At 41.5% G+C, this 22990-nt stretch overlaps 1 protein-coding gene and 1 long non-coding RNA gene across 2 annotated transcripts in view; one reads left to right on the top strand and one right to left on the bottom strand.

Annotated features, from left to right (window-relative positions):
* The window catches only part of LOC127537692 (uncharacterized), a 185308-nt gene that overhangs the window by 57079 nt on the left and 105239 nt on the right, over positions 1–22990 (top strand). The window lies entirely within an intron of this gene.
* Positions 1–22990, bottom strand: part of cnih3 (cornichon family AMPA receptor auxiliary protein 3) — a 118377-nt gene that overhangs the window by 63371 nt on the left and 32016 nt on the right. Inside the window, 1 exon segment of the mRNA XM_022216162.2 lies at positions 3658–3705. Coding sequence (XP_022071854.2) covers positions 3658–3705 — 48 coding nt within the window.

Raw genomic sequence — 22990 nt, 5'->3', positions numbered from 1 at the left:
TTTTCACCAGAGTTGTAAAATACTTCCATCCACCCATTTTCCGCCACTTATCTGAGGTCCAGTTGCAGACACAGCAGGTGAAGCAGGTCATTCTAGATATCCTCTTCCTCAGCAACATTACATGTTTTGTTTGTGACCCTGTGAACGCCAGTTTACCACTTTATACCTGTCTGGTTCTCCAAACAAAGGACATGCCAACTGCCATCTACTGTGAGTAATACACTAACAGCATATAAGTACCTTATACAACCCCACTTCAAAGAAACAAAATAGTCCCTATAAAGTTCCATTTTAAACACTGAATTTGTGCTACTGATACTTGTCATTATAACCACTCTATCTGACAATCAGCACTGGCTAAAAATGAAATTTTTGTCACTTAAATGTTTATTCTTTGTCTTGTTGTCAATAAAAATATAAGGAAAGATAAAAGACATTCAGCAGTGTCAGATCTCTACGGAGCCCCTCTGATGACATGGTAAAAAATAAAATAAATTGTGGCCACGATATAGCTATAACGTGCACACAAAATACTACTTTGTTCCCACAAAATACAACTTCGTTCCCACGAAATGCTACTTCATTCCCACGAAATGCTACTTCGTTCCCACGAAGTAGGTACAACGTGCGCTCGAAATACTAATCTGTGGCCACGAAGTAGGTATAACGTGCCCACGAAATACTAACTAATACTATTAAGATTTGGTTTAATGTTAAACATACCTCGCTTAGTAGTATGCCTACACCTCTCAGCTGTTTATGAAAAGTGTCCTGATATGTGTGCAGGGCTGCAGCTCCTACAGACACAAATGAGTTTACGGCTACATATTAGCACAACAAAACAACGTGCAGTAACAGGATGAGGATAAAAAGTTTGTAAATCAGGTGACATGTCAGCAGATAGGGTACCCGTTGCAACAAAATATCAAACACAGGCCTAAATAAATAATTTCCTGAATGCGGGATAACAAGATATGGACTAGAACAGCTAAGAAAAGACACTCATTTTAGGAACATCACGTAAGTACGGCCCATACACATATTATTGCAGGTTGTAGGGAAGGTGCACTCGATTTGCTTACCCAGCTGCCCAGGAATGATATTAATAGTATTAGTTAGTATTTCGTGGGCACGTTATACCTATTTCATGGCCACAAATTAGTATTTCGAGCGCACGTTGTACCTACTTCGTGGGAATGAAGTAGCATTTCATGGGAACGAAGTAGTTTTTTGTGGGAACGAAGTAGTATTTCGTGCGCACGTTATAGCTATATCGTGGCCACAATTTATTTTTATTTTTTTACCATGTCATCAGAGGGACTCGGTAGATCTCAGTGAATACAAGTACTTTACTAACAGTGAACTGGATCAAAAAAGGAACTGAATGCAGCATATTGTTTTGGGTTTTTTAAAAAACTTGTGCGTGCTAACCTTTTAGTGCAGTACCTGATTCTTAATTAAACCCTGCCACTGACTTGTAGGTGAAAGGATTTTCCCATGTAAGAGCAGAAGGACATCTTTGTTGGGATTAACAACATGTGAACAGTAGTAGACTTCAATGCAGCTTTGATAGCGCAGTAAGGGAGGGCGGATGGTGCTGCTGACTGCATGCTGAAGGTTATAGCAGTGGTAAAGGTGTTAAACTAACCTCCAAAATCAGTGAAAAATCTTAATATTTTACACTGCCTGTGAATTTGATGCAGGTTTTGGTGATATATTGAGATCTCCTGTTTTTTTCCTTGATAATTACTGATTGCATTGGCTTTGATTTAAAAATTCTGAAATTTGGTGGTAGTCGGATTTAAGATGCATCGTTCTAGCATGTCTGCAGACCCCTCCGGTAATCTTGGAACAGTCGGTCGCAGCTGCAAGGGCAGTTCATCTGGATGTGTTTTATGTGTGCATTTGTTTCTGAATGAGCACCATGGGGAAAATGTCCTCTCCAGGGGCCAGTGGAGGGCCCAAGGGTTCGAGTTGACAACACTGATAACCAAGATCAGCTGTTCAACCGATGAAGCACATACGCACAGGCATACACTTGCATGCACAAATTCGCAGTGTGAGCGAGTTTCAGAGAGGTGTAGGGAGAAAACAGATGTCACATTGAAGCTGGGAGGAGGTCTCTTCTCATCATCAAACTGAGTCCTGAAGGCAAATGCACCCACCCACACACACACACACAGAGACAGACAGACAGACAGCCTGGCTCTGCAGAGCACAACACAGAACCTCTCAATCTCTGTCTCCCCTTTGATGTCAGTCCAACACGAGGCAAGACGACAAAGAAAGCATCACTGTGCAAATCAAAAATTCATTAGAAAACTGAACTGCTCAAGCTAGACCTGTAGAATAGTGATATGCAGCTCTACAAGCTCAAGTAAGACTGAAATCAAGTGCTGCAAGAAACAAACAGCTAGAGGATATAAATATGGGCAATATGGCTTGCATGTATGATATATGCATGAAGCCATAACATGTTTAATACAGCATAGTCTTGCTTTGCCAGCCCATTCTGTGGAACATAACGCTCAAACTGCATGTCACTGTCATTACGCTATAAGAGGAAAATCGCTCGGCTTGTTTGTGTTTCTTTGACTATGTCTTGAAACATCTAAATATTATATTGTATGTAATATAATATTTGAATTTCCCTGGGGATTAATAAAGTATCTATCTATCTATCTATCTATCTATCTATCTATCTATCTATAAACCAAACACAGCTGCTGTGGGCGGAGCTAAATAAAGAACACAACTTCACTGTTCCCTCAAAATAGAGAGAAGTGGAATTGTTTTGGTGGAACATTTGCATGCGATAAGATGAGCACTGTGATTAAAATTTATATTCCACCACCATAAAAAAGAAGAAATAAAAGAAAAAAGAAAAAACTAGCAAGGCTACACAATTAAAATCCTCTGCAAAACTCTAAACTTCAATGTGGTAGATTACAACTAAGAGAATGTTCTTATTGTTGCTTCACACAGTGAAGAGCACTGTAAAATTCAGGTTAGCAGAAGAGAAGGACAAGGATGCCTGAAATGAGAGTCCAATGGCAGCTTATATCTACATCTGGCATCTGATGAATCAAATTCACAACTGAACAGTCAAAAGAGTTGCATTGCAAAAGGCGCGAAATACACCTTGACCACAGGCAGCCAAAGGCCTGTTGAGGTACCCAAAAATGTCCAATGCTAATCAAAACTACGTCAAATTCGACAATCCATTTCCTTAGGTCCCTAACAATACACAGTCTGAGGATGACTGATACATCTGTCTTTAATGCTGTAGCAAAAATGGGCAACTTGGGTTCTATCCACAGGGAGCCCAAGGTCCTGAAGAAACCAGAAATGACCCCACCCCACATTTGAATAACTTCTAACTAAACACTACATTTCTTCAGATTCCCAGCACAACACACTCCAAGTCTGAAGCAAATCAGATGAACGTTTGTTGAAAAAATAAAAAAACAGACAGCAATTCTTTATTTTATAGTTAGAAAAATATTAGAAAAATGTGGTGTCATCTGCAAACTGTTGCACTCAAATTGCAGTATTTGTTTCCACCTTATATGTTCTTTCTCACTGAAGCGCATACTCTTGTATCAGGCTTATTGCTGATGATATTCACAACACAACACCAATGAAATTTGTCCTTACCTTCCTCAGCAGGTTGCAGATCCTCTCGATGTTCCGCAGTCTCTCCCTCTGTAATGAGAAGAAACAGGGAAACAACATGTTTTAAAACATCCTTGGACAGTTCAATATTTGGTTGTGTATGCTGGAGACTAATAAAAGATGAAACTGAAATAGTTCAAGTTTATCTTGCACTATAGAGGAAATACTGTGGGTAAAAATAGAAGTGAAGCTGTAGATGTAGCAAGACAGGACAAGACTGAAGAGTTCATGACAGTCAAACAGTATATGAAGGTTTCAAACACTCCAGATACTTAGATTGTTTGAGTTTTATTGTAACATTTTAACACAAATGATAAAATTAGATGAATAGGATGTGTAAATCAGACTTTAGAATAAACAATGGTAAGACTGAAAGACTTAACATGTCAGTTGAATTTACGCGTACACTAAATAATCCTGTGGAACGCGGCAGCCCAAAGGAAGCCCATGAAGCCCATATAAGGCATAAGATTGGAAGTGCATGCTCTCTTGTCGTCTACACTTGAGAGTTGAAACCAAGGTTACGTTGAACCAAACAGAAATAATGCCAACCTAGCAGAAATAAAAAAGAGGAGGTGGTTAAACTTGTGTTCTGCTTGCATCATATGCATCTTGGGTCTTAAGATGATGGGTTGTGGCTTTACAGAATGGAAAAGGAGTGTTTAGAAAAAGTTTGCATAGTTATAAAAGACGATGTAATGCTTTGCGTAGGCAGCTAAAATCTTGAGATTTTGTTCATGTTTGTTCTTACAGCCTTTGTATTGAATAAACATTATTCGCATCAGACTCTGAAGACTGCTTGAAGACTCTTTCTTGAGAACTTTTCAGTGACTCCAACTTTTGATCCAGAATTGATCTTTGACTACATGTTTGACAAAGCTGCCTAAACATCACTGGCTTTTGGCGGACAAGCTGAGTCACAACATTTTCAATATGTCAAATGCTTGCTGAGGTATACCTGATCTCATCTGATTTGATATGATTTTGCTGAAGGTCTCATTATCCGCTGGTCTGGGAATCAGGTTTGACTGGGTCACATTTGGATTGTCTACATGCAAGTTGACAGTACAATATTAATACTCATACAGAAGGAATTTTGAGTTTTTGTCAAGCAAACACAGCAGCTGCTACTATGTTTATGTAATATTTCAGCCTCCCAGTGGTCTCATCTTGTATATTAAGCTGTAAAATGCTTAAATCAGCACTCACCACAATGCTGACTCTACCAGCTACTATTTCACAAGAGCTTTTAACATCATCATCAATTATTAACTAATTCCTATGGATGACGAAGCCTGTGCTTGACTGGCGGTGCTGCGTGCTCCACAAGGGCCCGATGCACAACTGTGGCTGCTTATAAATCATATATTGATCTGAGCGCCACTCTGTTTGTGCCCGTGGACAGTCAGTTTGGCTTTATCTGACTTTCTCATAAGCTGCCTGCACACATCAACAGCAGAGGCTCCATGGGAACCATAAAGTATATAAAAAAAATATTTAGGCTCATGCAGAACATCAAAGCCAGTGTGTCTAAAGCTGAATTGATATTTAGTAACCGCACCAGAAAAACAGGATTAAAATGCATGAAAGTGTGCTGAAATAATTGGAGTGGAAACACACTTTGCTGCTTGTGAACACAGCATTGTAAGAGGGTTGCTCCTGCTCTATTGTCATTCAAGTCCTGTGCCGTATCTCCATCTATAGTACATACTGTAGCAGTTTAAGCCCTTTCATGGGCAGTTTTTATATCATATGTTTAATGCTGAGTGCAGGCAGGGAGTCCATGAATGTGATTTTGCAGTGCCGAAATGTGCCAAAGAGATTTTCCTCCAGCTGATGTGCAGAAGCAGGAGAGCAGCAATTTGTGTGCATGTGAATCAGAGACAGCAGTCGGTTCTCACTGGGTGGAAGTTGGAAAAGAGATGAGCTTAGACAGACAAAGTGTGTGTGTGTGTGTGTGCGTGCGTGCGTGCGTGCGTGCGTGCGTGTAAGGGTCAGATGTTCAAATGTTTAAATCTATACAGTCACACCTTTTAAAAACTTAGTACCAGTTCACTTTGGGGTAACACATAGTTCCATTGCAGGCTATGGAAGTCCCCGCTTTGCTAGGCAGAAAATAGTCAGTGGTGCCGGTCCACCTTTGACGATTGCATATCTGCAGTTATATTATGACAAAAGTCCTTAAAGGCAACTTTTCTGTTTCATTTTTGTTTCCAGGGCTGCACAGTGGATTAGTGGTTAGCACTGTTCAGCTAGAAGATTCAGTGTTCTCATCTCTCCCTGTGCATGTGTGGGTTTTCTCCGGGCACTCTGGCTTCCTCCCACAGTCCAAAAAACATGCTCAGGTTAATTGGTGATTCTAAATTGTCTGTAGGTGTGAATGTGAGTGTGACTGTTTGTCTCTATGTGTATGTGTTTGTGTGTGAGTGTGTAGGTGATGAGACATGGCTTCTGTCCATTTACAGCTACCAGTCACTTCTTTCAAAAACACAGGAACACCATAAAATATGATTTTTATTCAGCCAAAGGCTTCACTTTGATTCTTAAATTAGTCTGAAGTGTTGAACTTACAATTCTGATGCCACTGACTCTAATTTTAGTGCAATATCCTCTACAGCAGTTTATTATTAAAGGCATGAGCAGGAAAAGTACATGAACCTGTACCTAACCATGTACCTAACCTGTACATGCAGCAGCTAAATTAGTCAATGATTACAATTTTAAACAGGTTTCCAGTCATGTTTGACAATCTTTTTTCTCTCTGTCCTAGTTCTGTGAGAGTGCAGGAGGTTGAAATCACAGCAGTACTGCATTTAGGAGCAGAAATCAAAGATTTAACACACATTGTGGATGGACTGTTTGTTTTTCTTATTGTCCATGAAATTAAGAATTACTTTCCACTTTTGAATAACTCACCATACCTTTTAAAGCATTTCATTCCAGAACAACGTGGTACTTTCTTGATTTAGCATGTGTGCGCTTTTGATTCCAAATGGCCGAGTTGTTCAAGAAAGATACTGACAGAATTAAATGATGTTCCAAAGTTTCAGAGTGCTTTACAATATAAAAAAACAACAAGATAAATGATGACAACAAATTCAGACAAATAAATAAGATCCTAAGAATAAAATATAACAAGATAAAATACTTTTTTTATGCGGTATATTCAAGACAAAAGCCATTGCATCAAAGTGCTTTCCAGTAAATGGGATTATGGATGTTATGAAAGTAATCCAACAAGTGTAAATATTGGCCTCAAGACCCAACAGTGTTATTTTGGTGTGATTTTACCAAGGTAGTTTACATATTTACAATTATGATTTACAATTTCATTTAACAGATAAAGGCTGAGACCTTGCAGTCTTATTATTATTATGGAGATTAACCAAATTAATACAATAATAAAATTTAGACCCTTTAGGTATTACAAAATTATGGAACTTAATCTAGCTAATATAAATATCATAGCCAGGACCTCACAGCACTGAGGACAGAGATTAATCTGACTAATTCAGAGCTAAAGCTTTGACCCAATAAATATACAAACCCAACAAATCCAAGGTTTCCTTGGATCCCCCAAGAGCGAGCTTTGTTTTTTCTTGTCCTTCACTTTTAGTTTATGTGAATTGTTTTCTGGGTTTTTAACGTATTTTTTATTTTATTGAATTTTATCATCTATTATTAAATTATATTTGAGAAATTTGTTTGGAACGACTCTCTTGTGGCAGGAAGAGACCCCCAGCAGAACCAGGCTCAGGGAGGCTCTATAAGATCAATATCAAACTCTGGCCAAAAATCTGTGTGTTAAAACAGCATTCACATCATTAGAGTTATTGCAATTATGCATTTTTGACTTGCAAACAGCATTCAGCTCAACATCTGAATAAGTCCTAGTTATAACTGGAGTTTATCTAAAAGCTTTGACATACAGTAGTTGACTTACTCTTTTATCTAAGTTTGGTATATGAGCGAAAGAATTGTCCCAAACAGTTCATCCCATTTGGTAAGAATATGTCATAACATGACCTGTTTTCCATACTGTCATGATCCTATTCAGCATTTAGCATTCATAGGATACACCAGAACAAACACAAACAACAGAACCCAAAGGTTCTATTGTGATTGTCCTAGTGCAATCACAGCTGCATATTTGTTGTACTGCTAAGCCAAAACAATATAACCATCCCTTTCTAATATGCTCCTTCAAAGACTTGAAAACACCTCTGACCCACTGAAAGCTTGACTCCAAAAGGCCTCTGAAGGTGTTCTCTCGCATCCGGCACTAAAACCGTCGAGAAAACTGGAGGTGCTATTCATAAGACGTCTTCCACCATATCCCCTAACACTCCGTTACTGGTTCTTGGTTGCTCTCTTCTTGTACTCCGTGTTGTTAACACTGCAGAGCAGTACCCCACAAAGCCTTGCCATTTCTGAGATGCTTGGATCCAGTCATCTGGCAATAAAGATTTGACCCTTATTAAAGTTTTACAGGTAAATACGCTACTTAATCTGTAAATGCCACAATGCTTTGGTTCATTGGTATTTGAAGGTCCGGTGCAGATGCTCTTCATAGCCCATTTATCACGTCCTAAAATATGCATTGATGAATATGTCATCATAAATATTTGATTAATATTTTTAATAAGTACATACTGCTTCAGAGGTTTCTCCTGGAAAATAATTAATTTATGCCTGCGCTCTAAATAATAAAACTAGAGGTTTCTGCAAACAAGTCTGAGGCAACACTGCTGCAACAATAGGGAGAGATGGAGACATTGTAGGAAAAAAAGGGGAAATGTAGTGTCAAAATGAAGGTGTGCACTGTCATTTTGTATCATTCATTCACTTCTTGTGCATGTGTGCATCTGTGGGGGTGTGTTGAGACTTGCTGACAAGAATTTCACGACATCCATGTCTTGTATTTCTCATCTTCCCAAAGTGCTTCTTTGGACTTCATTTCACAAGAGCATCAAAAGGAAACTTTTCATTATTTCAAATGTATCAAAGTACAAGCAGAAGCAATTTCAGCTGATGAAAGTCTGACTTTGAAGTGCAACATACGGCAGCAGCAAGATAGGGAAAAAGAGGGATTTGATGATTGAGAGGAGGACTTGCTGAAATGTGCGGCCAGGGTAGAAAATTTACAATCACAGTTGTGAATTACAGATTCCTGAAGGAAGTCTTTCATGTTCTTCAAAATGCCTGAATTTTAACCCTGCGTCTGTCCTTGATGTGACCTCATACAAATTAATATCCTGACAAAAACAGACCACAACTGCCATGGAGGGCTCCAGTCTGATAGCCAATTATCTCCACTGTTGATGTCTATTTCTGGTTGCGACTGTGTACTTCATCAAGGACCAGACCAGTTCGCTCCTGCTTGACACCGTCTCCCAGCGCCTTCATCTCCTGCCGAATTTGAACGAGGACAGGCAAATATATTCCGCTCAAGTCAGCACCGCCTGTTTGTGTTTGTCGGTGCACCCCGCAACTGTCTACTCATTAGCAAGCAATTAGGCTGATGCCCCTTTGAAATGTTGCTCAGTGAGAATTCACTTGACAAGCGAGAGATCGGCGTCAAAGTGAAAACGAGTCGAAAAGGAAGGAAGTGCGGGTTACAGTCGGGACCTGGGGGGTGGTGGTGGAGGGACTTTAAATTGACATTTATTTAACCAGGCAGAACAATTTAAGAGAAAATTTACAGGAATCACATCATTTAAGCCTGGACAATGAACTCTTAAAGAGGACATGGAAGCGGGTGTTGAAAATGTTTAAATGCTGTGAAATTAATTTCCCCTTTGACTCGAGTAAGACCTCAAGTTAAGCAGGAGAGACAGGCATGAAGCATCGAGGGAGATGGAGTGATAAGGAGCGGGTGGGGGCATTTAAAAATGTGTGAAGAGTCTAGAGAAGCTGTCATCACTTGTGCTTGTGTCCTCAGTGGAATGCAGATGAACACTACGCTAAGAATGCAAACGCTCCAAATTGACATTCATAAAACATTTTTTTTTTTTACAGCAGTATCTCTTTCCTTCATCTCCTTCCTCAGTTATCACTCTGATTTTCAGACTCAGATGATATTATCGTTGCTCCTGGCTGTAGCTTTATCGTTTCAGAATGAAGAGCATGTGAATATCTAAGTGCTCTTAGAGTCTGTGGAACAGGCACAGAAGCAAAAGACGCTGTGAGCAAAAAATTACACTCGAGGCCACAATGTAAAGAAAACTGAATTATATATTTTCACCAAACGACATCTGTGTTTGTGTGTGCCTGCATGTGAGGGCGTAATATGTGTGAAATCAAGACAGGCAGGCGGAGCAGGCTGTGTTCATGAATGTCAGTGTATCTGACAGATGTCTACTAGCATGCAGCTAACAATATACATTTGGTTAAACTACAAGGTTCATCCACCTGTAACACAAGTGTTATTAGAGGTTTGGTATTTATGTTGTCTTGAAATGGAACTTGTGCTTACAACACGACAAGTCATGAACACAAACTCTGTGCTGTTCAAGTGGTAACACTGGTTGTACTTGGAGACAACAATGCTGCTAATCAGCGGCAACTTGGGCATTGCTGGCAATGCCAAAAGTCACTGAGGCTAATCATTAGCAAGCTAACAAGTGGGTAAAGTAATGTACCAAAGAAAATGCATAATGAAAACATGAAGATATGAGGAATATCAACATTTTCTTCAGACATTCTAAAATTACAAAGAAAACTCTACAACTAAAATTGCAACATACAGTCAACGTCCAGGAAAAAGTTTGGACACACCTTCTCATTGAAGGTTTTTTTTTAATACATTAAAAAAAAAAAAACAATCTTAAAACAAAAAGGGGCTACTTTAAAGAATGAAACATAAAAAACATATTCTGATTTGTTTCACAGTATTGTGTTTAAAACATCATTCCATTTGTGCTCTTTCAAAGTTTTTATGTCTTCAGTATTAATCCGCAGCAGAAAATAATGAATGAGCAGGTATGCCCAAACTTTTGACTGACACAACAAATCAAGCTCCATGGCTCAAATTTCTGAAAACACCAACAAGCACATCACAGCTCACAAACTATGAGCTTTCAGAAAATCTCCATAAGAATACTACACGAAGGGATAATTTATATTGAGTCTTTTCATGAACAGAGTGAAAACAACCCCATTAAAAACGGTTTTCCACTATAGGAACCTGCGGGGCTGTTTGGGGCAGTTTGACAATTTGTGAATCATATGGCCACAAGACTTGCCCCAGTAGAACTCAGGGTCATTTTGGAGGAGAAAGTTGTTCCTTCTTTGGGGTAGGTAGTTCTTAGTGGCTCCAATTTAGAGAAGACAACTATTAGGAGATAATACTTATCTACTTATATCGGTAGAAAATGTTTACATATAAAAAGTATTACACTATAAAAAGTGAATGTTTAAAGAGAGTTTGTACTGGAAAAGTATTTTAGTTCATGAGTTGGAAACAAAGAAATGGATTTCATGGTTTAAATTCATAATCGTAATTCATGATTAAAGGGAGCTAAAACAATCATGATTTTATGAGTCTGAAATATTCCATTTGAAGTGATGCAGCGATTTAAAGTGACAATTAAGTCATAAGATGAGTTACTAACTTTGATTGTTAACTGTGTTTTAACCTCACTATCATACAGAGATTTGATTTCAGTGAAAACATGATCATGTTTGATATGTAATAACATGGCTGTGTACAATAGGGTTTTTATTGTTATGCAGGCTAGGGTTGTTTTTTTTATGCTTTGTGAAACTTGAATTTGGAACCTGGATTCCTCCTTAACCAAGGAAGTGTCAAACCATCCCAGAGCATGATCATTATGTACCGCGGTCGAGGAACTGCCCAGTTCTTCATCTTCCCTTGTGAAACACGGCCGTGTGGTAGAACTGGTAAAGCCATACACTCCTGCAAACCCATGACTTTCAAACCTATGAACATTGATTGAAATTTGACTTAAACTGTTGTACCAAGAGGAATAACGATTACAGCGACTGGACTAAAAGACGTTTGATGACATAAAACACCAAGGAACTTAAAGGAACTTTAATGAACCTTATTGAAGGATTTTCTGTTAACAGGCTGTATTTTTATTTTCAGTGGCAATGCTTACTGTTACGTTGTATTTTGTTTTGTTGTCATTCATGTGTGTTTACTACATTTTATGTATTCTAATCTCACCTATTGATTCCAGCTGTTCATTGACTTTTCATGTGCACTAGTGCCTAGACATTGGCCCACTAGTCCATTAGTCCAAATATTTAGTTTAGACCCATTGGTGCGTCTCATGCATTTTTGTGACTGGTAGAACACAGTCATCTCCTCGAACATCATCTTCTTTTACAGGAAATTCATCATATAGACTGCCATAACAAACCCTCCGTTATTCCATTTTCCACATGCTCATAGAACTGTTGTTACACCCAGTAACTACTATATGTTGTTGTTTTTGCACAATCAGAGTCAATACTGCAGTCAAACTTGTTAACCTAACTCTGCAATTTATGCGTACTCGGATGTCTAACTTGTAAAGTACTGTCACTGAAGTGGATGTGATTGTCCTGGCTGTTGCATGTTTGCTTCATTGCCTCATTGTAGCACAGCTGCACAACTATTGCAAACAGAAATGTAAGATGTTGACTTACTTCTCCATTTTTTACCGTTTCAAAATAACAAAAAGCTACAGTCAGACGACAGAAATCAAAGGAGGAAACTCGAAAACAATGCATTACCCGAAAACAACAACAGCAAAACAACAAAATATGTGCTCACTGTCAAAATCTTACTGTTGAACAGCGTATGGATGTTCCTTAACCCTTGGATGCATGGCCAACCAATACCTACACTCTTCCATGGGTGGGGTCAAAAATGACCCCAATTGAAATCAATGCATTTTTGCAATAAACTTGAGACATTTCTTTCATGTTGGTTAGACATTATATATTTTGTTCAACAAAAGAGTATTTTCAGTTTTGATATGTTCTTTCTTCACTTTTAATTCAAATTTTATCACATAACAATCACTGAAACGGTATCAAAACATGTTAATCTTCCTCCGTATTTTAAAACAGACAGAGGGACACATAAAGGAGGTTGATTTCCAGGCAGCCTGACATCTCCAGGTGGACAATAGTCTGAGTCCTCTACATCTGAGATGTCAGATCCTGAGTCAATGCCTCCAATAGGCTCTTCGTCCCATCCATCCATGATCATTTTTAGGGCAACGTCCACAGGGATCCTAGCTGGCCTCCTAGCAGCCATGTTGCCTTGGGTTGAAAAGAAAAGGAAAAACATGAGAAAAGACACTGTTTGAATGCACAAAACTATAAATCATTTGTAGCTTTGTAAGTAAATCTAAGGGCATGCGTGCACATACACACTCACACACTCACACACACGCACACACACACACACACACACACACACACACCTCCACTTACATTCACACTGTTGTTACACTGTTATTACACAGTATGTTAGCTCACAGGATGGTTAGGTAAAAGTATTGTTAGCTAACACACACACACACACACACACACACACACACACACACACACACACACACACACACACACACACACACACTAACCCATTAGGTAGCCTATTATATGATCATCAATTATTCAATGGTGTATTTGTGTGTGTGTGTGTGTGTGAGAGAGAGAGAGTGTGTGTTTGTGTTAGCTAACAGTACTTTAGCTATCAATCCTGTTAGCTAAGATACTGTGTAATAACAGTGCAACAACAGTGTATGAGTGTATGTGTATGCGTGCGTGTGTGTGTGTGTATGTGTATGCGTGCGTGCGTGCGTGTGTGATTGTGTTAGCTAACAATACTGTTTGCTAATAACAATGTTAGCTAACAGTATTGTTAGCTAAAAGTATTGCTAGCTAACAACAAACTAGGCAAATTTCACAGATATTCACATAAAATTCACATATTCTGTCAATGAAAAATAAGTTCATAAGTGGAGATAATACTTACATGTATAATGCTGTGCAAAAATGACCTCCTCGGTGGTGGGACTGCTGACATCAGTTGTATGAGGGACAGTAAATGTTTATTTACACTCACAGTTGCCAAGAACCAATGTTAAGTGAAATATCCCATTGGAAATACTTGGGGTCATTTTTGACCCCGCCCATGGAAGAGTGGGGTACTGATACAAAAACTGAATTTTTTTTAAATTAATGAAAAATGAATAAAAATGCAAATGGCATCATGTCACAAACATGTTTTATGAGGAATACCTGGAATATGAAAATATCGAAACTTTTAATCTTAAAGATATTAAGGAATAACAACCTCTAGGGTTAAAATAGCTGACAATACAGTTCAAATGGAAATGCTAAAAAACTTCCAGTTTCAGTGTCAATGTGAGCTCTGACTCAAGTTGAAGTGTCAATTTAACTGTAATCAACAGCTGCAGGAAGACTGCAGGAAGGAGCTGATGATTCAGCTGAAGTTCAAGCACTTGTGGAGGATGTGAAATGTCAAAAGTTAAGTTTTTTTTTAGTTTTTCCTTTCCTTTCTTGGTAAAAACTGAACTCAAAAACATACTGGAAATGTGTCAGGCAAACACTTTCAGATGAAGTTTCAGTTGAAGTGAAAGTGATGAAAGAAGTTCCAGGTTAAGTTTGAAAAGTGAAGAAAATTCAAGTGCCAGTTTAAGTGTGAGCAAGTCGAAGCATCAGTTGAATTAAAAATTTCTGATGATCATCCTCTACTAAAATCAAGTTTTTACCTCGTTAGCATGTCTATACAGTGCTTCTTATACACCAAGTGGCACATCATGAATAAAATAAGCTGTAGATGTCACTGGTGTTCTTTGCCTCCTTGACAGTCTCAGAAACACAAATTCTGATTTCCAGGATTTTATACCAAAACTAAAGAACCAGTCCTGCCAGCTTGGTGGGTCAGACTGCAGCATTTCTCATCATTATTCTATTCCAGAACTGGTTTTGGTGAAAGATATATTGAATTATTCCAATATTTTCACTTGCTACTGTATAGTGTAGCAACATTTTACAGTATTCGAGTCATGGCTGAGCCGGTGTGCTCGAGTTGCAGCGCGTGGCAAGTGGACAAAGAGGGGGGACTGTATAAATCTGCACATTCTAAAGGAAGCAACAGTGTTATGTCAAAGCCATTTCAAAGCATGAAGCGATTATTTCTATGGGAAAACGTATAGAAATATACTTTTGAAAAACTGTCAGCTAGGTAGTCGGAGTAAATTATGTATGAATAATAGAGGCATGTGGGAGGAGATAAGGAGATGTGTTGAAGAAATGAAGCGACACATCACGTGTAAACACTAAGAGATAAAATGCCAAAACAAAGAGGTTGAATTTAGTAGAAATGTCACCAGGTATGAAATGCATAAAACAACTGGTGACTTAATACAATAAAACCTTAACAATACAATTACAATATTTCCAAGTCATATCGGCAGGGAAGCTAGTGCAGTTGCAAATGCACAGGAGGATGCAGTCCATAAATTCAGACAGAAGCACATCCATAAAATGATTAAAAAACAAAACAAAGCACATGTATAAACCATCAAAAGCTTGTGAAACCCACCAGAACATCAACTTTAATAGCTTTTCCACTGATAACAGTCCTACTTTTCTTGAGAACTATGCTTTTGAGGAAAAAAAACAAAAACTAAACGGTTCCTCTCCATGTGCTGTGACTTTGTTCACTAAATTATTTCCCCCTTGCTGCCTAGCTTGGATTTGTTGTTATAGATTTGTGCATGTGTTTGGCACAGAGAGAAAGAAACAGAGTGCAAGAGAGTTTTACATAAAGTTTACTGGAAATTAGTGTGCTCCAGGGCTGGACTGACAGAAAGGCCTGGAGATTCCACCTGTTCGTGAGTGTGTGACTTTGTGAAGAGTCCATCTGATGTGAGTTTCATCCTCATGGGATCAGGCTGACAGAAACTGCTAATTAGACTGCATGGTTTCAAGACAGAAAGAGAGGAAGGAAGGAAAGCAGGCTGGGAGACATTATGCAAGTGCTAGAGAGAGACGGTTCATGTGAATAATTTTTCTGAGTGTCTGACTGTGTGTGTGTGTTGGATACAGGAAAGCAGAGTCTGTGTCTGTGTTCAGGATGAACCTTCAACCTGCTGGATTAAACAGACCAGGAGGATGATGGAAAAATGACAGAAAGTTTTCTAATTTTATCCCAAAGTCAGATGAAAGAGTTTTGCTCTTCAACTATTAAAACTACACACAAGAGAAATGCAATAAAGGCACTCCATATGTTCTTGTCTCAGTTTGTGTGGATGTCTGCAGATTTCTCTTTTGAGAGCACCTGCGCCTAGACAAATATCTAGAGAGCTAAAACACTTAAAGCATGATGCTGCTTTGTTTAAAACACCGACTGTGGAACTTTTAACAGCAATGAATTTTCTGAATTAAGCAGTGTTGGTGCAGAAAAAAGAGATTAAGCACTGAGATGTAGAGCAGGGTCAGAACATGCAGAAATATAAAAGCAATCAACAACGTCTTAAATTGAATTGTGTAATAAATGGAGGGCCAGTGTAATTTGGCTAGGACCAGAGTATTGTTTTCCCTGCATTGAGAGTTTGTGAGTAATCCTACTGCCAGAATCAACTGCAAACAGGCTTTTATGATTTGTAGTCATGTAGTCAGGAGGGTGCGCTGTATAGTGGCTCGGTGGTTAGAACTGTTGCCTTGCAGTTAGAAGATCCTTCGTTTTGCATGGGGTTTGCATGTCCTCCTTGTGCATCCGTGGGTTGTCTCCGGGTACTCTGGCTTCCTCCCACAGTCCAGAACATGCTCAGGTTAACTGGTAATTCTAAATTGTCCATAGGTGTGAATGTGATTGTTTGTCTCTCTGTGTAGCCCTGTGACAGACTGGTGACCTGTCCAGGGTGTAAGCTGGGATAGACTCCAGCCCCCCACAACCCAAATGATGATTAAGCGGTGTGTAGATAATGGATTGATGGGCAGTCAGGAGGAAATGTGGATTAGTTGTTCAGACACGAACACTGGTTTGACGACTTCATTTCAAATTTAATACAAAAAGACTCTGAATGTGCTGGTTGAAAGCAGGATTGAAAGACATGTTTTCTTTAACAAGATAACGAAATAATACCATCCATCAGAGCAAGAAACTGTAAAAAGTGAGAGAATTGTTGGATTTTCAACGGCCCTTGAATTAATCAAGTACCATGTGAGGTTCTGTTGATAAAATGAACCAAATCTAAGCTTGAAGTCTTGATATTTCATGACATCCACTTTTTGCACGTCATTCAAACAATTTACTAAAAATATTTGCATGAGATTAAAAAAAAAAAAACATAAATACTTTGCTGCTTACTGCAACCGTGAAGCCATTAGTGACTCAGCTGAGGATGACAGTCACAAGACCAAAACTCAGAGGCATCTCAGCTGAACGGCTGACTCTGTTTACACAGAGCAGAGAAAAGCAAAGTATGGAAACCAATTAGAAGAGAAGGTTGCCAGGATGTTGTTGGATGATACATTCAGCATGGTGAATGTCTTTGGTGCAGAGTAATGTGAAAAACATCAGTTTGTAGAGATCGTAAAAATGTACAGAGTAATATCTGGTTTGTGACAATTATTAAAAATAGGTGCATTTTTATTGTTAGTGCACTACATGTTATCTAGTACAAGATCCTGGAAAATTGATCCAACTATACAAATGAGCAGTGTTGCCAGATTGGAGACAGTTAAATCCCCTTTAAGTTGGTACCAGTTTATAAGGAATTAGGTAAAATCTCAAGCGTTCATAAAAAAACAACAACATAGAAATGCATATCTAAACCAGGATGTACATATGTTGCTTTTTAAAAATCATCCCCAGTAAACCTTCTATTTAACGATCCAGCAGCAGTCTGTCATTGTGGTTCACCAAAAGGTCTCCAAAAAATGCTACCAACACCAGAGTGAATTCAGGCCTCGTGTTTGTAACATTTACTGCCATCTTGTGTATGAAGTATTTTAGGGATTACATGAATCATGGAAGCAGCCAACTAAATCTTGGCAGACTACATGAGGTTCACACATGTTAAAAAGTGTCTGTTGTACAACATGACACCCAGATGCTGAATGTTGGAAGCTGATGTAGAACATTATGAGCACATTTGTACACTTTCTGCTATGACATGACCTACGCCTAGTTGTCGCTCAGCAAATGCTTTGAAAAAAACAAAACATTCTGAGCTTCCAATGGAAAATATCTTTTCACTTTAAAAACTTATTTTTTGAATCATTTACATTCACTTCTCTCCATCCATGATTAGTTTTCCTCATTCCAAACTTTACAGGGTTTTTGGGACAACTGGGAACTCATTCCAAAACTAAACTATTGAGTAGAAACTGTCACAAAAACTTAAAGAGGAGCAGCAACTCTAACAATGTATTCAATAAATGTGTATTTAAAAATTAAGTCATATAAATCAGGGCCACATTTTGATGTGAAAACGGGCCGCAGTGATGTGTTTCATGTAAGAATCAGGAGGGGACAGAGGGGAAGGATGGGTTTAGGAAGCATGGGAGAGTGAGAGAGGAAAGGGAAGAGAAAATGAGATGGAACCTTTTGTACCCATTCCCCCGCTGGATCCTTTGATACGTTCTGCATTGCATAATGATATGCAAATATGACAAACTATGAAAGTGGCACTGAGTGGGGAAATCTGGTCTAATGCACCGTTTTCAGAGTTTCTGAAAATGGCTTTCAAGCAGAAGAATCCTTTTTCATTTGCCTTTTAAGAGCTCCTCATTCAGCCATCTCTCCATCTGTCGCTCTGCCAGCCTCCATCTTTAACTCGTCTTTCACCCAGTTAGCAATTTCTTTACTTTTTGTCAATATTGTTCCTTTTGCAACTTTTTCTCACCTCCTTCATCCCCAAGGATATATAGAGGTCAATGCTCCAGAGGGGCTATACAGTCTAGAGCTCTTAAGTCAAAGTCACCTTCAGACTAACTGCTGCTGCTGTACTGTAGCACCATGCATTATTAAGAGCCAACTGTGTTAGTAAAAGCCCAAAAGACTCAAGGGAGAGGGATTTAGAGGGCTGGAATTCATCCTAAAAACACTTCACCGGGGGCAGCTTTCCATGCTGGCCAACTCTAATGTACATTTTACTCCACAACTTCTCCTGACTGCTGCTGTGGTGAATTTTAAAGAGCAATGAAGTAGAACATATTAGCCTGTTTCCTCAATGTGAGACTTTTTTTTAGAATAAAAGTAGCAGATAAAGATCAGATAAAGAAACACAGACAGTAGCTTTTAGCAGGTCAAAGCTCAAACTGTCACGCAACAGGGCGGGTGAACCCAAGCAGCAGGCAGGCAGGCAGATAGATGAATTAAATAACGATTTAATACAGATAAGAATATATATATATATATATATATATATATATATATATATATATATATATACCGGCAGTTGAATCGACGGGGCCCCTCCGGGGGCCGGACTGGGAATCAACAGCTGGATCGACGGGGTACCTCCGGGGGGGGGAAACTGGGAACTGGCAGCTGGATCGACGGGGCCCCTCCAAGGGCTGGACTGGTGGAAGGACTGGAAACCGGCGACGGTGGGACCCCTTCAGGGTCTGACCTGGAACCAGGGCAGGGGACCCCACCAGGGGCGGCGAGACCAGAACCGGAGACCCCTCCGGAGGCGGAACTGGAACTGGCAGCCCGTCCGGAGGCAGAGCCAGAGGTTCCTTCCTGGATAGAGACGTAATCAAAGTCCCCTCCTGGAACAAGGCTGGACTAGGACTGGACGAAACTGGATTGGACCTGAACTGGACTGGATTAGAACTGGACTGGATAGCTAGTTGGACTGGGAAACTAGCTGGACCGGACTGGACTGAATAACTAGCTGGACTGGACTGGATGAGGACAACTAGCTGGGCTGGGCTGGACTGTGCTGAACAACTGACTGGACTGGACAGGAGAGGGACAACTAACTGGACTGGACTGAAGGGTCAGGAGGAACTGAAAGGACTGGAGGAACAAAAAAGGACTGGAGAGACAGGACAGGGGAGACCACTCCTGCAGGGGAACCACAGGATGTTGAAGCGGCCACTGCAGGAGGACCACTCGATGTTAAAGTGGCACAAAGTCTCATCGGGATTTGGGGGGAGGCACTACGCCCCCTCAAGGCTGCCGAGGAGGAACTATGTCCCCCCCAAGGCTGCAGAGGAGGAGCTATGCCTCTTAAAAGGTTCAAGGCAGGTGGTATGTTTCTTCAGGGCTAGAGGGGAGATGCTATGTCTCCTCAAGGCGGCCGAGGAGGAGCTATGCCACCTCGAAGCTGCCGAGGAGGCGCTATGCCTCTTCAAGGGCCCAGGGGAGGTGGGGAGCCTCACCAAGGCCGTGGGGAAGGTGGGACGCCTCACCAAGGCCGCGGGGAAGGCGAGACGCCTCGACAAGAACGCGGAGGAGGCGGGACGCCTCCTTAGGGCTGCCAGGGAGGCGGGTTGCCTACCTCGAGCAGCAGAAGAGGTGGAACGCCTCCTTAAGACTGCAGAGGAGGTGGAACGCCTCTTAAAAGCTGCAGACGGAGGTTTTGGCTCCTTAAGCGCTGCGGGGGAAGCTCTTGGCTTCTCTAAGACCGTGAGGGAAGAGTTAAGCTCCTCTAAGGTCGCCAGGGAGGCTTTACACCTCTCAGAGGGCGCCGGAGACGCAGAACGCCTCGACAAGGACGTGGAGGAGGCAGAACGCCTCGACAAGGACGTGGAGGAGGCGGAATGCCTCGACGGAACGCCTCGACAAGGACACGGAGGAGGCGGGATGCCTTGACAAGGACATGGAGGAGGCGGGACACCTCGACAAGGACACGGAGGAGGCGTCTCGCCTCTTCAAAGCTGCAGGAGAAGCTTTTAGCTTCTTTGGAACTGCAGGAGAGGCGGGAACCATCTCTAAAGCTGCAGAGGGAGCCTTCTGCTCCTCAGATGCTGCAGCAGGAGCCTCTTGCTCCTTAAACACTGCAGCGGGAGCCTTTAAGGCCGCGGGGCCTGTAAGGGCTAGAGACGGGGCAATCGCCCCCACAAGGACAGGAGACGGTGGGGGGGGGGCGCTTTGACCCCCATTGTTTCGAAACACTCGGCCATCCTCTCTGTCTTTGCAGAGGCAGCTCTGAGTGTCTCGGAGACGGAAGAAGGCCAATTAGAAAAGAATGTTTCCTCGGCTGAGTTCTAAGGTGGGCGGTTCTTGGGATCAGAGGACTGGGTCGGTGTCTGAATCTGGATCTGGAGGACCGAGGGCTGGTTCGAGGTCTGGTTCTGGGGAGCAGAGGACTGGACCTGATTCGGGTTGGGAAAAGTGGAGGTCAGGTTGTGCTGGTCAGAGGACTGGTTCTGGGAACAGAGGACTGGGTCGGGATCTGGTCTTGGGGAACAGAAGACAGGAAGATGGCCCCCATGTGGACAGGCAAAGGGGAATCGGTGTGGGAAATTGCAAATACGGGATCCAGAGAGCCACGGCGACTTCTGGCGGCGCGCCCATGGCTGCCAGGTTGCTTGGTGACTGACTGACTGAGGAACAGGGTTGGGTTGACTGTAGAGATAAGGGCTGGGGGCGTCAAAACCGAGAGCTCGATCTAACAAAAAATCACATAGGTCGTGAGAGGAAATAGAAAAAGGTGGGGGCTGCATGCCTCTCCCCTGGGGACCACGCCATTTCTTGGAGGGCGGCTTAATCACCAGCCGGGTTCCCCAGAATGGAGAATCTAGATCGGAGGTTGACATGGTGGGTGAAAAAAGAAAAAGGTCTAACCTGAGGCCTGCTGGGTTCACTTATGGCTGGTTCATTCTGTCACGCAACTGGGTGGGTGAACTCAAGCAGCAGGCAGGCAGGCAGATAGATGAATTAAATAACGATTTAATACAGATATATATATATATATATATATATATATATATAACTCGTAAACTGAAGCAGGAAGGAAGTGACGGGGAAAAATACACTAAACTGAACTAAACTAAGGGCGGACCCGAAGGCCGAATTAAACTAAGCATAAAACAAAACTAAATTACGGGTGAAGGGAGACTCACGGAATGTCCAGGACTGGGGAAAGCAGAAGCGGGCAGAACTGATGGAACTGAAGAAGAGAGTGTGGCGAGGGTAGGTAAAGGCCCGGTCACACCGCCCGAACTTTGCTGGAGTGTTCCTTGAACGGTGAAAAAAAATTCATCACCGCTCGTAACCGTTCACCACCGTTTAACAGAAGTTGGCCCCCGTTAAAGCAACGCCGTATACGCTCGGCCACTGCTGATGTTTCTGGAGGGGCCTTCCTACCGCTCCAAAAGTTTTGAGCTGCACAAAATATTGTGAGTGGTGAGGAGGGGGCAATTTTCCGCCCCGGCAAAGTTCACCCCCGCTCCACCAATGCCCAGTCAAAGTTTGGCACCGCTAGACGCAAGTTCGTGGACGCTTGAGTCTGCTAGGCCAACGCAGAAATCTTGAACGCTGAACCACCGCTGCTTCGCCAGTGTTGCCCGGGCGGCGATTAAACATTGCACAAACTTCGGTGGAGCGGTCGTAAGCATTTTACGAGCGGACACGGGGTTGCTGGAACGGTGTTGGGCGTTGAAGCAGTGATCCATGGCGGTGATAAACTTTGGTTTGGCGTTGGTATAGAGGTGTCGGAGCAGGACCAGAATTTGGCTATAAATACGGGGAGAAATGGACCAGGAGCTCATTTGGAATCGAGCTGCCGTTGAGTTCAGACCTCATCTATATCGAATTTGCTCAAAGATACAGTAAACCTGTATCACCATGGATGCTGAGAGACTTGTTATGATTGGTGCACTAGTCCAGCAGCAGAATCAGAACCTCCTCAGATTGCAACAAGCTGTTGACAGAAGGAGAAGAGAGAGAAGAAGGAGAGACAGAGTTGTGTGGGTCAGACAGTGGATACTGAGAAGGCCTGAACATGGACAGTATGACAAGCTGATGGTGGAGCTGAGAAATGAGGATCCACGAGCCTTCCATTGCTTCAGCTGCCTGCTCAGCAATGATCTTCTTGGAGGCTGCTGCCTTGCCTTCACCAGCCTTCCTCTTCTTTTGTCCACGTGGCATGATGAACTTCAACTATCGACTTCTATCAAAAATCTATCAGAACTTGTATCAAAACGATCCGTTCAGCTTCGTAGTCACAAGCGGTATGCCGCTAAACCAACTTTATACCCCCGCCGAGCCAACGCCCGCATGCGCAGAACGCCGCTATACCAACGCTCGCTACCGCTAAACCAACGCTAAAGCAACACCGGCTTCAGCGGTGCACCGCTAAGCCAA

This window comes from Acanthochromis polyacanthus, chromosome 16, assembly GCF_021347895.1.
Source record: "Acanthochromis polyacanthus isolate Apoly-LR-REF ecotype Palm Island chromosome 16, KAUST_Apoly_ChrSc, whole genome shotgun sequence".
Lineage (NCBI taxonomy): Eukaryota > Metazoa > Chordata > Actinopteri > Pomacentridae > Acanthochromis > Acanthochromis polyacanthus.
The sequence above is the reverse complement of the archived record's forward strand: the minus strand, read 5'-3'. Positions and strand labels throughout refer to the sequence as shown.